This window comes from Achroia grisella, unplaced genomic scaffold (genome assembly GCF_030625045.1).
Source record: "Achroia grisella isolate CSIRO2021 unplaced genomic scaffold, CSIRO_AGI_Agris_v1 utg3654, whole genome shotgun sequence".
NCBI lineage: Eukaryota > Metazoa > Arthropoda > Insecta > Lepidoptera > Pyralidae > Achroia > Achroia grisella.
The window spans coordinates 319061-333691 of record NW_026712822.1 but is presented as its reverse complement, the minus strand read 5'-3'; the positions used below and the strand labels follow the sequence as shown (position 1 = coordinate 333691).

General features: G+C 35.4%; 4 protein-coding genes across 4 annotated transcripts; 2 read left to right on the top strand and 2 right to left on the bottom strand.

The window, feature by feature from the left end:
* Positions 1–641: 641 nt before the first annotated feature.
* Positions 642–1973, bottom strand: LOC131844019 (SAP30-binding protein). The gene has a single exon (XM_059192804.1). The coding sequence runs from the start codon at positions 1660–1662 to the stop codon at positions 796–798; it is 867 nt and encodes a 288-aa protein (XP_059048787.1). The 5' UTR covers positions 1663–1973; the 3' UTR covers positions 642–795.
* Positions 1974–2798: 825 nt separating this feature from the next.
* LOC131844011 (trafficking protein particle complex subunit 11) lies at positions 2799–6341 on the top strand. Its single transcript, XM_059192795.1, has one exon. It carries the CDS (start codon positions 2948–2950, stop codon positions 6260–6262), a length of 3315 nt encoding a protein of 1104 aa, XP_059048778.1. The 5' UTR covers positions 2799–2947; the 3' UTR covers positions 6263–6341.
* Positions 6342–6656: 315 nt separating this feature from the next.
* LOC131844021 (proteasome subunit beta type-1) lies at positions 6657–7506 on the bottom strand. The gene has a single exon (XM_059192806.1). It carries the CDS (start codon positions 7395–7397, stop codon positions 6699–6701), a length of 699 nt encoding a protein of 232 aa, XP_059048789.1. The 5' UTR covers positions 7398–7506; the 3' UTR covers positions 6657–6698.
* A 634-nt stretch (positions 7507–8140) lies between these two features.
* On the top strand, positions 8141–12830 carry LOC131844031 (uncharacterized). The gene is made up of 5 exons (XM_059192816.1): positions 8141–8400; positions 9485–9706; positions 10479–10616; positions 11404–11623; positions 12270–12830. The coding sequence occupies exons 1-5, from the start codon at positions 8155–8157 to the stop codon at positions 12779–12781; spliced, it is 1338 nt and encodes a 445-aa protein (XP_059048799.1). The 5' UTR covers positions 8141–8154; the 3' UTR covers positions 12782–12830.
* The last annotated feature ends 1801 nt before the right edge of the window (positions 12831–14631 follow it).

Below are 14631 nucleotides of genomic sequence, written 5' to 3'. Positions count from 1 at the left end.
AATGATAATATGGGCATTTAGGCCATCATGACAAATTCACCAGGAACTTGTCACGATGGTTTCCAGGGAGAACTGCTTGGAGATTAACCTAAAGAAGTTAGGCTACATTGCTAGTACTAGGTTCCATAGACTAAGGAACCTGGACTTGGACTAAAGAACCTGGAGGTATTGACCTCCAGAATGAAACATACTATAGCTATGGCCTAATAAAAAAATAGCCAATGTATCTTTAATAGAACAAATCTTTTTAAAGTCTGAAAACAACAAACAGACATCTGCATAATATGATAATGTACTTGGTACCTAGTATGTTATAATATGATTACACTGTATAGGTATATGATATATAGGATGATAAGTCAGTGACTGGACCAACATGAAAGGGGGAAGGGGGCAAGAAGGAAAGTGTTGGATCTCTATCCAAAGACAGGCAAAAGGCAAAAGACTCCATGTTCCTCTGAACATGGAGTCTTTTATAGAGGGCCTATGTCTTAGGCTAAGCTTATGAACCTAGACAGAGAAATATTAAATAAACAAAACCAACTCTAATTTTATTATCAGCACAAAATTATAAATAATTAAAATATAGGTATATATTTCATTTTATGTAGTTCTGCAATGGATTTATATGCTTCCTTTTTAGTGGTATACTGTATAAACCATACATGTTAAAATGTTCTTAGGTGATTATTAAATAATATGGATTAAATCCATAAATAAAACACTGTAAGATATATACTTACTATAATTTACAACTTATTTACTCAATACAGATTTACTTTTACTCTTTTCTAGTCAAATTTTAGGTTTCTTTGGCAGTGAACCAAATGCTGAAATGATGGTGCCTTTAGTCCCAGTGACATTGCTGGTGAGAGGCTGCTGCACCAGGCCCGGCTGCTTGATAGTTGGCTTGGAGCCCATGTTCGGTGCCGCCTGGTCCCACTTCGACTTCCTCTTCTTCTCATCATCACTCTCCGGTTTCTTAGCTACCCCTGTTATAAAATCTATCTTAGCTAACTTTTCTTTCTTTTCTTTCTCTCGTCGGTCCATCTCCACTTTCTGTACACGCGCCAATTCATCATAATAAGACTCCTTCCCCCATTTCAATGGATCATAAATTTCAGGCGGGTAATTCGTGTCTAGCTCATTTATATCACAGTATTGTATTAATTTCTCATAAATACTAGGATTCCTGAAGTTCTTTTTGTCCTGAATCATTTTATTCATATCTAGTCCCTCATTCAGCATTCTACTATAGTACCTAGCTATTGTTTCTTGTAATTCTTTAGGACACTTTCCGGCTGGTTCTGGGGGTATACTGAGTCCATCTTGTGAATCGTCTGGGTCAGATCTCGGTACAGCCTCGTCTGTATCTGTTTCCATGGACAGGCGGCGCATGTCGTCCTGATTGTCAGCCGCGGGAGACATAGGTTCCTCATCAGAGACTATAGTGTCGTCCACATAAGATACTAACCTTCTTTTCGGTGACACAGGTGCAGACGCCGGTTTATTACTCTCATCCGGCTTCTTTGGACTGGCTGGTGCCGAGTGTATAACCTTAGGCTCTTCCTTCTCTGGTGTCTGTTCATCTTCAATAATATCTTCCTCACCTTCTGAATCAGTATAGGTTGCTGTGAGTGACGCTAGTGCTTCTGATGTCATGGCGTTCGAGTTTATTCAATTGATTATTAAAATTTAATATGACAGATATTATAGTACTCCGAATTTCAATATCACAAGAACTCTATGTTCAAAATTCATATTTTCACACTTTTTGGTTAATAATTCAGATTTGTTAAAAACATTGTTACAATTACGAAGCAGATAAAACTAGCACGTTTTTTTGTATTCCAGCTATGTTTTAGAGATTCCTACTGTATATATTTATTTTAAACTAATGATAAATAATAATATTACATTAAATTTCGATTTGGCATTTATTTTATAATGCAAAACATTTCCTGTCATCCATAATTTCATTCGTTCGTTCTTTTTTTTTTGTTCTGTTTACCTTTTTAAAGAAACATTAAAGGAAACTGGCCTTACAGCCATGTTTGCTTGGGGTTTTTTTTTCTCTTTTTTATGACATGGCATTTCTGTGCATTTGCCAATATACAAAATCTGGAAAACAATTGTTACTTTCAGGTTATGGAAATGTTGGTCTTTCATCTATTCTTAAGTGACAATTTAACTTAATGATTTAATTTGATTGCCAAAAATGTACTGACTGACAGTGAAGTACTTGTGTACATGAGAGCGCCGAAATATCGATCATCGATATTAATTAAAAATATCGATTAAATTAAAGATATAATTATTATATATTCATATAGGTATATAGGTATTCTTGAGCTTTGTTGAAAGTATTATTATATTAAACTAGCTGCCCCGCATAACTTCGTCTTCTTAACGTCTGCATCACATTTACTTAACATTTATCATTAGATTTCGCGTAATTATAGCCTATGTGTTATTCGGATGTGGTTACGATATATTGTATTATACGTTATAGCTATATTACTGCAAAGTTTCATTAAAATCCGTTCGGTAATTTTTGTATGAAAGAGTAACGAACATTCATCCATACTCACAAACTTTCGCAGATAATGTATACATTTCGACTGAATTTCATTGTTTCTTAGCACACATGCAAATAATATGTATTATTGTTAGTCAATTCGTCGATCCAATTTGTTTTTTGAGTTACAATCGGTCTGGACATCTCTAATTATACGTTTAAATGTCAACTTGACATTTACCAATTGTATTTTATGACAGACTCGTATTGACAATTTCATATGGACTGTAGCAATGGACGAATTTTGTGTTGAATGCAGCTTTTTAGAATAAAGACAATGAGGTTGTTCGTTTTGTCTGTGCTGTGATATGAATAAGTAAAGGAAATCCCACAATTATATCTTGTTACCTGTCTTGTACAGAATAAACTATGGCGACACAGCCAAGTGATTACACAGAATTTCCGCCCGAGATAATCTTGAAGCCGTTGGCACTTATTGGCCTGTCCGGACTAGACGCCGTCAATAATGCAGTGCACAAGGAAATATGGGACGCCTTCGCTAACAACAGGCGGCCAGATCGCGCGTCAGTTCGTTTCAAACTACTCAACAACACATTTGAATTCCCAGTGGTAAAGCCTAAAAGAAACTCATATGAATGGTACATACCGAAAGGTATTCTGAAGAAAAACTGGATTCAGAAACGAGTTTCTTCAATACCCGCCGTGGTCGTCATATTTTACGATATGGAATGGAATGATCCACAATGGAATGAAAAAATTATTGAGTGTGCTTCTAAGGTGCAGTCTATTCGTGCAGCAGTGGAGGGGCACGCCACCCGCGTCGCGGTAGTCGTGCTACAGAGCGGCCAGTCGCCCCCACCGTCAGAGTACATGCTCGGAGCGGAGCGGGCGCAAGCTCTCTGTGCTGCTTGTGAAATACAATCAAAATCACTGTTTGTTCTTCCTCATAGCGATCATCTGATAGGTTACATAATTCGTTTAGAAAATGCTTTTTATGATATAGCTCAGAACTATTACCACCATGAAACAAAAAATATAAAGCAGCACCGGGACCACTTGAATAAAACCACACATCAGTATTTGTTCGTGCGGCACCAGTTCAAGCTGGGGTACCTCAACGAATTGAAGCAGGATCTGAGTACAGCTCACAAGCACTACATGCATGCATACACAAATTTACTAGAGACCAGAACAGTTGACACCAATATGCACGAAGTGAGAACTGTTGCTGGATACATTAACTACAAACTTTGCAAGTTATTGTTTGCTTTAAATTTGCCGCGAGATGCAATAGCACAACTTAAGGCACACATTGAAAGGTACAAGAGCAGAGTAGGATCTACGGAATTGCTATTTGAACATTATGCCTGGATAGCGCGACAATACAGTGCCTTTGGAGAGTTGTTTGATGAAGCAATAAAAGCCGGGCTTCCAGCAATACAGTCGCAGCATCCTGGATTTTATTACCAGCATGCAGCACAGTTTACAGTAAAACGAAGACAGGCAATGAGATCAGTGTGCACTGAAGTATTAGAATACCCCCCACCTCCTGATCCATTAGAGGGCAATGTTGAATTCTATGGACAGAGACCGTGGCGGCCGGGCCGTCTCAGCGCCGACCCTCATGACCCTCAAAAAGAGCAGGCTGCAGTTCTAGCATTACAATATAATGAGAGAATTTTTAATCACTCTTTAATGATTATTGGTTTTCTGGGCTGTGCTATTTCACAATTCAAAACATTCCATTCACCTCGAATGAGGAAACAACTTGTGGTTGAAATGGCCAATGAATATTTCTACTCTGCTGATTACGGGAAGGCTCTAACATTGCTGACACATATGCTTTGGGATTACAGAAAAGAGAAATGGTGGTTCCTTGCATCATATGTACTTAACAGAGCTTTGCAGTGTGCGTATTTATCAGGAAAAATACAAGATTACATACAATTATCTGTAGAAGCATTGTCAAACTACATACAGGTGCCAAATAAAGACAAGGACAGAATATTTAGAAATATAATGTCAGTACTCAACCTGAATATTCCTGCCCCAGAACCAGACCTGCCTGTCTCTTCACATAACAAAGCACTAGAGGCTTGGCAGTCATCCATTGAGAAAGAGCCTTTTACTGTGGCTGTTGATATGTCAAATATTTCCAGTTTCTTGGAAGTAAAACCAAAATTCAAACAGCAAAAATACAGAATGGATCAATTGGTGGAAGTGGAGCTCTATGTAAGATTAACTTATGAGACGGTCTTAGAATCAGTACAGGCCTATATAACGGTGTCAAGTCCTACAGAGACTCTTGAGATTCCAATAACGGAAGATGGAAATAGTTTAATTTCTCTAGTAGGCCACAAAGTAAAGAGATTCCTGTGCCAGTTCAAACCAAATCCACAAGACAATGGCTCAGATTTAATTATTAAAAATGTTTCTTTTGTCCTAGATTCTGATAAGAAACGAAAAATCATAATGAATTTTAAAATAGGAGAAAACAAAACTACAGACACTGCAATAAATCCAGAGCTATTACATTTCATTTTAAGTCCTAAGACAGATTATGAATTTGACTGTATTGTACCTTTACCTGTAGCAACTATAACATCAAGGGAGTGCAAATTGTCAATAGATATAAACAATGCTAGTCCAGCACTGCAGGGAGAATGGTTCCCAACAAACTTTACAATAACAAATAATGAAACTACCTCTTTGTATGATGTTAAGATTGCACTCTCTCTACTAAGCTCCCCTGACAATCCAAATCCAGAATCTGTGACAGAACTGAGTTTAAAAGAAGGACAATCGCAAGCACAACCAATTTTAATAGGAGTAGGAAATCTTGCTCACTTAACAGCTCATGCATCCACTTTTTATTTAAAAACCAATAGAACTGTTACTACAACTGTCCAAATTAGAGTATCATATTATATAGACCTCCCAGAGATATCAAAGTTAGAATGTGTAAAGGATTTTACCACAAAAATAACTGTTATAAAGCCTTTTGAAGTAACCACAAATTTTGTTGCTATGAATTTCAAACCCATTACCAAATGTTTTGTGACTGATCCATTTATTGTTATGCCACAATTAAAAATTTTAAGTCCATGGGATTTGCTAATATTGAATACAGAATTAGAAGTAGTTGATTGCTTTATAAACCTAGATGATGATAAAGCAGCATCTTGTATAAATAATTTAGCAGTAGCTGAGAAAAATATAGCTTCAGATGCTGTATGCATACAAGCAAAATACAAACCAAAAGACAATCCAACCCGAGTGGGTTTATATAATATAACTTGGAAGCGGAGGAGCAACACTGATGGCCATTGTGTCATGAGCAGCACAGCACTGTCCGGTCTCCCTATAGATGTATGTCCAATAGCAATCCAAGTCAATTATCCAGAAGTGGTAGAACTACAAACTTCAGTGTCTCTAAAATGTACATTAATTGGCCAATCAAATACTCCAATTAGACTAAGTCTCACCATTGAGGGAACTGATGCATATATGTTCTCTGGGTATAAAAAACTCACAGTGACAATACCTCCTAAAGATAAAGTGGAGCTGTGTTATAATATTCACCCGCTGGTAGCCGGTAACACCAGCCCGCCCAGGTTAAAAGCCACCGTGATAGGCGACAGCTCAATCCAAGAAGTAGTGCAAGAAATGTTTGAGAAAATCTTTCCACAGAATATATTTGTTATGCCTAAGTACAATAAATAACTGTATTATATGTTGCTACTGTTTTATTGCAAATAAATGTAAATAATTTTGAACAAAATGTATAAGTTATATCATGGTTACCTTGTAATTATTTTTAATTAAATAAATTGGTTATTTGTTAATCATTTCTTAATTATTCATTCTTATTCCTATTATATTATAAAATATTATAAATGCAAAAGTAATTCTGTCTGTCTCAATTTCATGCCAAAATTACTGAGCCTTTTTAAATGAAATTTGGTTCACAGATAGTCTAGACCCTGACAATGGACAGACACTACTTTTTAATGCGAAGAAAGGGTTGAAAATTTATATGGAAGTACTGTGATTTTATGCAGATGAAGTCGCGGGCACAGTTAGTTATGATATGCAAGTGAAATAAAAAATACCCATGTTATAGAAGTAATAGACATTTTATTATTTATATTTAATTACACTAATCTTTACGGAGTTCAAATTTCTCTTCTTGAATACCATTAGCTGTAATGATTAGTATGTAGATACTGTCACCAGTGTAAATATCACGTTCTGCAGCGCTGATGAACACATCCTTCAGCAGAGCTAGTGCCTTCTCTCTGGGGATTGGGGCTGCTGTCACATTCTGCATATTCTTTAGACCTATCTGATTATCTAGCAATGGCTGCAACTGTGCGCCCGCGGAGCCCCCAGCGCGGTAGTTAGAACGCTCACAGTGTCCAATTGGATCGTAACTGTAAACGCATCCCTTGCCTTCTGAATCCAAACCTGCTAGTACGTTAGACACGTAGTACGGGAAGAAACGTTTATAGTACAACATGGTCGACAGCATCTGCGCGACGGCCGGCGTAGACATCGACTTGTTGTGTTCATGTTCATACATCTGCATGCGGGCTTGGAGCAAACGGGTCAGGGTTAGAGTGTCACACCAGCATCCTGTCGCGCCGAGTACCGTGCTCTCTGATAACTTGAACAGCTTCTTCTGCTCCCTGGTATAGATGGAGAAGCCTGTGCTCAAACGGGTATCAGCACCGATGACAGCGTAGTCGTCGCCGGCGATCGCGACTATGCTTCCCCCATTGTCTGCGTACGGCTCAAAACGAACCTGTTTAGCGCCTGGTACGGCATACTCGGGAAAATTTTCAGTTACACTCAACATTTTTATTCTATTCAATATCGCTTGATTCTCACAAATAAAACAAATTATGTACGATTCAGAGAAAATGACATGACATGCACATTTGCTTATTATGGTATAGGGATGTTCGACAGACATCGATAGCAAGTCTTCGTAACATCAAATATCGATAGTGAGTATTCGATTACATATAAAACAAAATAAGTACCGAAAAGTTTGTGGAAACGTAGCAAAAAAGTTCTCATAACTTTTTCCCATTTTTAGCAATTATTGTAGGTCAAAGTATCGTAACATGTATAAGGGAGAAAATATCCTCTTACCGTACAGCGTACAGCCAAAAGGCTTGTATTAGTAGAAATAATTCAATGCGTAAAATTACAGAAAACAAAACTAAAAAAGACAAAACGTAAGATGACTTTGTATCAGATAGTCCAAAGAGACACGTAGATATTTATTATTCGATAAATTTGAAATTAATCGTTTATCGATACTTATACGTCGAAGTCAATAGCGATGTTTTTTTAAAGTCAAACCTGTATTACTTCTACAGAGTATTAATTATATTTTGCTAAGAAGTTTAAAAAACTTATCTATATTTTTAAGTATTTTATCTCTTTATCTTCTATAAATTATAAATTAATTTAATATATACTCTAATATTGTGTGCCTGTTAAATAATTTAAAATAACAGAATTTGTATATATTCTCATATGTTTAGTTTTTTATTCATTGTATAATATATTATTATTAAAATATAAAAAATATTCAATTGTTTATAATGTATAAATGTGAAATTGTGTTGTTTTTATTAAGTTTTTCTGTTTCTTGTGTCACTAATTACGACCAAACTGGTCCGGATCCGTGGGACGATAATAGCAATGATGTGCCGGACCTGAACGATGATGTTCCACCTGATTTAAGATATGTTCCGAAGAAACATGCGTCCAAAGAAAATAATTTTGGAATTGGAGATATATTTTTTAGAAGAATGCTCGGAATAGTACTAAAAGGCGGTCAACTTAAGGTAAACTTATGAAGTATGTACAGTCTCACTTTTATTGCTATATATATATTATAACATTAAATAAAGAACCCTGGACAATTAACACACCGCCATCTAGACCCACGGTAAGTATACTTAGAAAACACTCAGACTGATACAAACAATCATGCTCATGAATACAAATATTTGTACTGCGAGGAGTCAAACTCATCACCATCGGAAGTATGGTGGTACAGTGGTACAGTGGTACAAGTGCTAAATTATTAGACCACAGAGGCCGTTAATATAAATCTAGTAACAGTGTTTGGTTCTGTGTAATAAATTAGTTCGGCAAACCTATTGTTCCAAAGCCACCATGTAGCCACCCACTGAAATGACTGATTAATCATACTAGGGTAGTATTTATTATGGATTAAAAGATGTTTACACATAAGAATCATGTTTTAATGTGAATAATCATATTGTTGCTGACACATTACTATGTTTAAGTACCTACTTATAATTAACTTAATTGATAAAAAGCTATGATAGTGAGTGTGACAATAACAACATTATACAACTTTATTATTGATATTGACTTAATCCTAACTATTTATATGTATAAGTATGTTAAAATTAAGTACTTCTTTATTTAATTTTACTTTAATATTTTGAAGCATGTTCAATATTCCGCAATAGATAAATAACAAGCTTATGTATATGGACATAAACTTAAACACTGTCAAACAGGAAATAGAATAAGCCTACAGTAGAAGCTACCAGTCTAGACTAAATGGACACAGAAATGAACTGGCTGCACAACTGCATTGATTGGGGAGTCTACGATTCCCTCGACTTAAAAGCATGACATACAGGGACTAGCGGAAAGATTCACAGAGAATGCCTAAAGACTGACTCATTGAGCCTCATCATTCATTTAAAAGGAAAAAAACAATTAAAGAAAAAGAGTCATCAGATTGGGCTGTTGTATATAAAAAGCTGATTGCCAATTATGCAGTATTCAAAACGAAAAATTAATTTATTAGTAATATTCTTCTCACTAGTACATAAGTAGTTATTGTAAATTAAAATGTTATATAAATAAATAATTATCTACAATTTTCAGGAAAACACTGATGGTAGTATTGATGTAATATTGCAAATGAAGTTTGATGCGAAGAGATGGGCCAGTTTGCAGAATATCTTAAAGCCCGAGACAGTGATCACTGAAACAAATCTCCGACGGTCCATGAGTTATGTAGAAGATGCTGTATATAAATCGACACTGCTTGATAATATTAAAATGGCCTGGAGTGATTACATCCAATGTTATCTTGTGGAGTATAAGGTAATAAGCAGGTGCGGATCCTGAATTTGTTGGGCCCTGGCCTAAAACTACATAGGGCCTACCTAATTATATTGCTCAAGTAAAAAATAAGCTACGGGGAAGTCCCCATTCCGTTCTATATAGGAGCATGAGTTTATTAATCTCAGGGTTGCCAACCTTATGATAGGCTTTTTAATGTTTTAGATTTTTTTTATTTCAATGTATTATTTTCAAGTGGGCCCTTTATATCCACGGGACCCTGGGCTGCACTTATTGCTAAGTGTACTTATTTTTAAACTTTCATATTAAGTGCACATTATTAATATAGTTAAATATTGTGGTAACTCTTATATTGACCAAAAATACACAGAAAATAAGAGTCCAATTTGATAGCTGAAAGGTTCAAAAAGCATGTCACACTTAATGTAGTCAGTTTGAGAGCACCACTAGTGCAACCTAAGATTTACAATACAGATTTAAGATTCCAAACAGAAGATAATTTTAAGCCATCCTCTCTGTTGTTCTACAATGACTAACTTGAGTAAGTCAACTTGTTACCATGAAGTGCGATCTAGTCGAAACATTGAGAGATGTAGAAATTATGTAGAAATACCTTTGCCTTAAAATTATTCATGTTAAGACCCGATTAATAATAAAAATAATGTATATTAAACACAAAAGTTGACGAGTGTTGACAAGTGTGACAAGTGTGACGCTAGCTTGTTTGTCTCCTATGCTATAAAAAAGTATTTAAATTTCATTTAGAATTATTCAGTAACGTTTCATGTTTCAGACACAGATAACATGGGTTCTGGGCTCGTTGGGGGCGACGACCCTGTTCATATGGCTTTGGATGCACATATCCCATAAACATGTGGTTATCATAATATTCGTTATGGTATATGTATATGAAGTGTTTATATCCTACAAGGTATGAATTAATTTATATTTGTCAATAATTGGTCACCATTATTTATAAGCAAACGTAATAATAATAATAATCTCAGGACAATTCACACAGAGCCATCTAGACTCATGTTAAGCTAAAAAGTTACAGCTTGTATTATGAGTACTAGATAACTGATACAAATACATAGATATATATTTTTTCATAAATACATACATATACATATTATTCATAGAAAACACCCAGGCAGATACAATCATACTCGTGTCAGTTCTCGTAAGCAATCCGAACTGACCGTAGATTCGACATATCATAAAAGTCTGTGATAGATTTTCCTGAATAAAGATATTTTGTTTTTATTTAGACAAATAAACTGGTGTAAGTTTGTCTACAAAGTCCGGGTCAGAGTTAGTTTTCCATAAAATATAATGAAAAAAATTTGTAATGACAAATTTTTCCTTTCCTATGTGCAATCAGTCCCGGAACTATGAGCAGATATTTTGGTTGTGGGAACTGGGAATGGAGTGTTCACCTCAACGGGAGGATCTGTTCCTTAAGATTACTGCATTACATAATGTCGCATTTTTACTGTCACTTAGGGTAGAGTTTTATATTTTGCTTTGCAATTGAGGAGCTCCTCCTTGACTGTAGCACGCCCAGTTCTTTGTGAATTTCGTTGTTGGTGATGTACCAAGGGACACTCAATACCGTCCTCTGAGTGTAATATTTTAGGCCCTCTGGATGATGTTAATGACTTTAATGCACTTCACCAAAGTTGTAAGCATAATGACAATGATAATAAAAATTACAGGAAGCAGAACAGAAAGAAGTACAACAATTTTTATCGGCTCTGGAAACCTGCAAATGGCAGTTCTGGAAATCGGAATGTGATATTCCATCTCCGGATCTAATTGTCTTTATGAAGCACATGAATCCTCTTAAAATTGCTTTAAGGATGTTCACGTCTATAGTATCGGAGCCCATGGTTGCTCTCAGTGGGACAGTCAAGACAATGGTCGCTGGTATTACTGGTAAGAGTTAACATGTTATGAACAGACAGTAACTGTAACACATTTTTTATAATAATAATACTAACTAATACTGAACAAACCCCTTTTATACAGGTAACACTTTCAAGTAAATAATGATGAAAAACTAAAATCACTATGACTGATTTCCTCTTATTAATTGTTTAACCAGTTGTTGTGTATACAATATTTTTCTATTTGATTATTTAATTGAATTAGTGATAATCGGTAGTTTGTATTCACACACTTAAACTTAAATTGTAAGTAAGAATAAATTATTTAAAAGAGCAACACACAAGTTTCTTGCTCGTTCTTCTTGTGATGAGACAGCTTTCCGAATGAGCGGTAGATTAAAAAAATGTGATGACTTCAAAAGTGCTTCAATGTAAGTTTATTTGAATAAATGATTTTCTATTCTCTATTCAATTCTATAGAAATACATTTTTAGTAAATACATACATAATATACATAGAAATCACCCAGACAGATATCAACAATCATACGAATATACGAGGAATCGAACCCGCGACCACCGGACGTAAAGCGGTGTGCTAAACCTCTAGACCACCAATGTTGTCGTTCTAAATCTTAGATAACATAATACAATTAAAAAATACATATATCGTAAAGCTTTTTAATTTGTTTTCAGATGGTCTATGGCCGCCGTTTGACGCAATAGTCTATGGTCTTCTCATTGTATCGTTTAATGCTTTACTGATGGTACTCCTAGTAATGGTAATATTTAATTTCATTCTAAACACTCCATTTAATTTAAGTTTTGGTTTATTGAGTATCGGTGTAAAGCAACGTAACAGGATATTCCCCACACAACGGAGTAATGCAGAGCAAGTGCAACAAATTGGGAGTAGCAACAACGTTAGTGGAGCTACCCTCGATAAGCTCCTAGATGTTGTTAGCCGTGCTCTAGGAAGTGGTGTCGAGCGGCCAAATATTCATAATAATGAGCACAGACCAAGAATAATGTCACGTGGTGCTGAAGAGCCAGTGATACGCAGATCTGCCAGCACTGGACGCCTTCCTAACATGTCGTTTGAAGAAAAAAGATTTTCAGAACCTGCCACTAGCGGATTTAAAAGAAAATGTGATAAGTTTACAATTGGGACTATAGATGGCAGTGGTGATGCACATAGAAAGAAATAACTGTGATTATTTTTAAACTTTCGTGTTTAATATACATTATTTATATTATTAACTGGGTGTTAACATGAATAAAAGAGGTTAACGTGTAAAAAAAAAATTAATGAAACGTTGAGAGAGGTAAAACTTACCGTACCTTCATCTATACATCTATACATATAAATAAAATTGGAGTGTCTGTTTGTAATATTGAAAAAAACTTTTTTTACTACATGCATATGAATATAAATACGGTACATACACCAAAATATCATTTTTTCCAATTTTCGTCTGTCTGTCTGTTTGTTCCGGCTAATCTCTGAAATGGCTGGACCGATTTTGATTGGACTTTTGTTGGCAGGTAGCTGATGTAATAAGGAGTAACTTAAGTTACTTTTATTTTAGAAAAATAAGTTAAATCGAACAACAGATGAAGTCGCGAATACAGCTTGCCATAAAATGAAGTTAAGACCCAGTTAATAATATAAATAATGTAACTAACTGTGGATTTGTAATAACTAAGTCACTTATTATTATTGTTTTTTTTTTCGGGATTCACTGAGCATCAGTGTCACGGCATAATGCTGTAATGGGATCCATAGACAACATATTACGCGCGGTCGCGATACTGCAAGTAGTAGATAACTATAAGCATTATAATTTATTTTGTAATTAATAAATTAATATAATACCTTTGGACAATTCACACAGCGCCATCTAGTCCCAAGTTAAACTGAGCTTGTGTTATGGGTACTAGACAACTGATATAAATACATAAATACTTTATTTTTCTAAATACATACATAATGTACACAGAAAACACCCAGACGTACCATGCGAGGAATCGAACCCGCGACCATCGAACGTAAAGCGGTGTACTAAACCGCTAGGCCACCGAGGCCCTCAAATGTAATTGTTACTAATAAATAATAATTTACTGGTATTTTCTTTTTTATCTGTGAGCGTCGTTATCTTTTTTTTTTGGGGATGATAATGAAATGTTGCATCCGCCTGCGCTAACGGTTTATGCTGGCGGGGCACCAGTGGACGACGACAGGTAGCTCAACATGACAAATTCACCAAAATGTTTAATGATGGGTACCAGGGGTAACTACGCGAAGGTCAACCTGACGTAGTACATTGCTGGCGGGGCATCAGTGGAGGATGATAAGATGAACATGAGGTCAGGTCAGTTAGCCCATCGTGACAAATTCACTAGAAATTTATCACGATGGTTTCCAGGAGGAACCGCGTAAAGGTCGACCTAACACGGTACATTGCTAGCAATAAGAATTACTAGTTCCCATTACTAACAAATCTCTCCTCCCCCTCTTTATTGTTAGCGTGTGTTGTAATACATTTATTCGATTCTGTTCTAAATTAATTACAATATAAGCCTGTGGCAGGTTAACTGATTATAATGAGAATTATAATTTTAAAAGATTATTATTACTTAAGTTTTCAAACGTTGTTTTACACGTTATAATAAGGTATACAGTTTGGTAGCTATCACAAATTTGTGATATGACATCGTACGGATCATCCGCACCCTATTATAGTCTGTTTTTTAATCCCGGAGACTAAATTGACAGGTGTAAATGTCAAATTTTTAAAGAATATACCACCTGTAGCGGGGTAGTGGTGTACCTGCGATACCGATTTGTTTAATCGGAAACTTTTATTTTAACATATTAGTTTTAAAGCTTTTAATGACGTTTCCACGGCAGAATTTTAAATTTTGAGTGTGTGTTGAAAATGTGTTTCCATTGCTGTTGTCTTATCATATATGACATTATAAAAAAGGCAGTTAGTCTTTATTTTAGTGAAAAATAAAAAAATCCATTTTGATACAACAACCAATTTATTAATACATA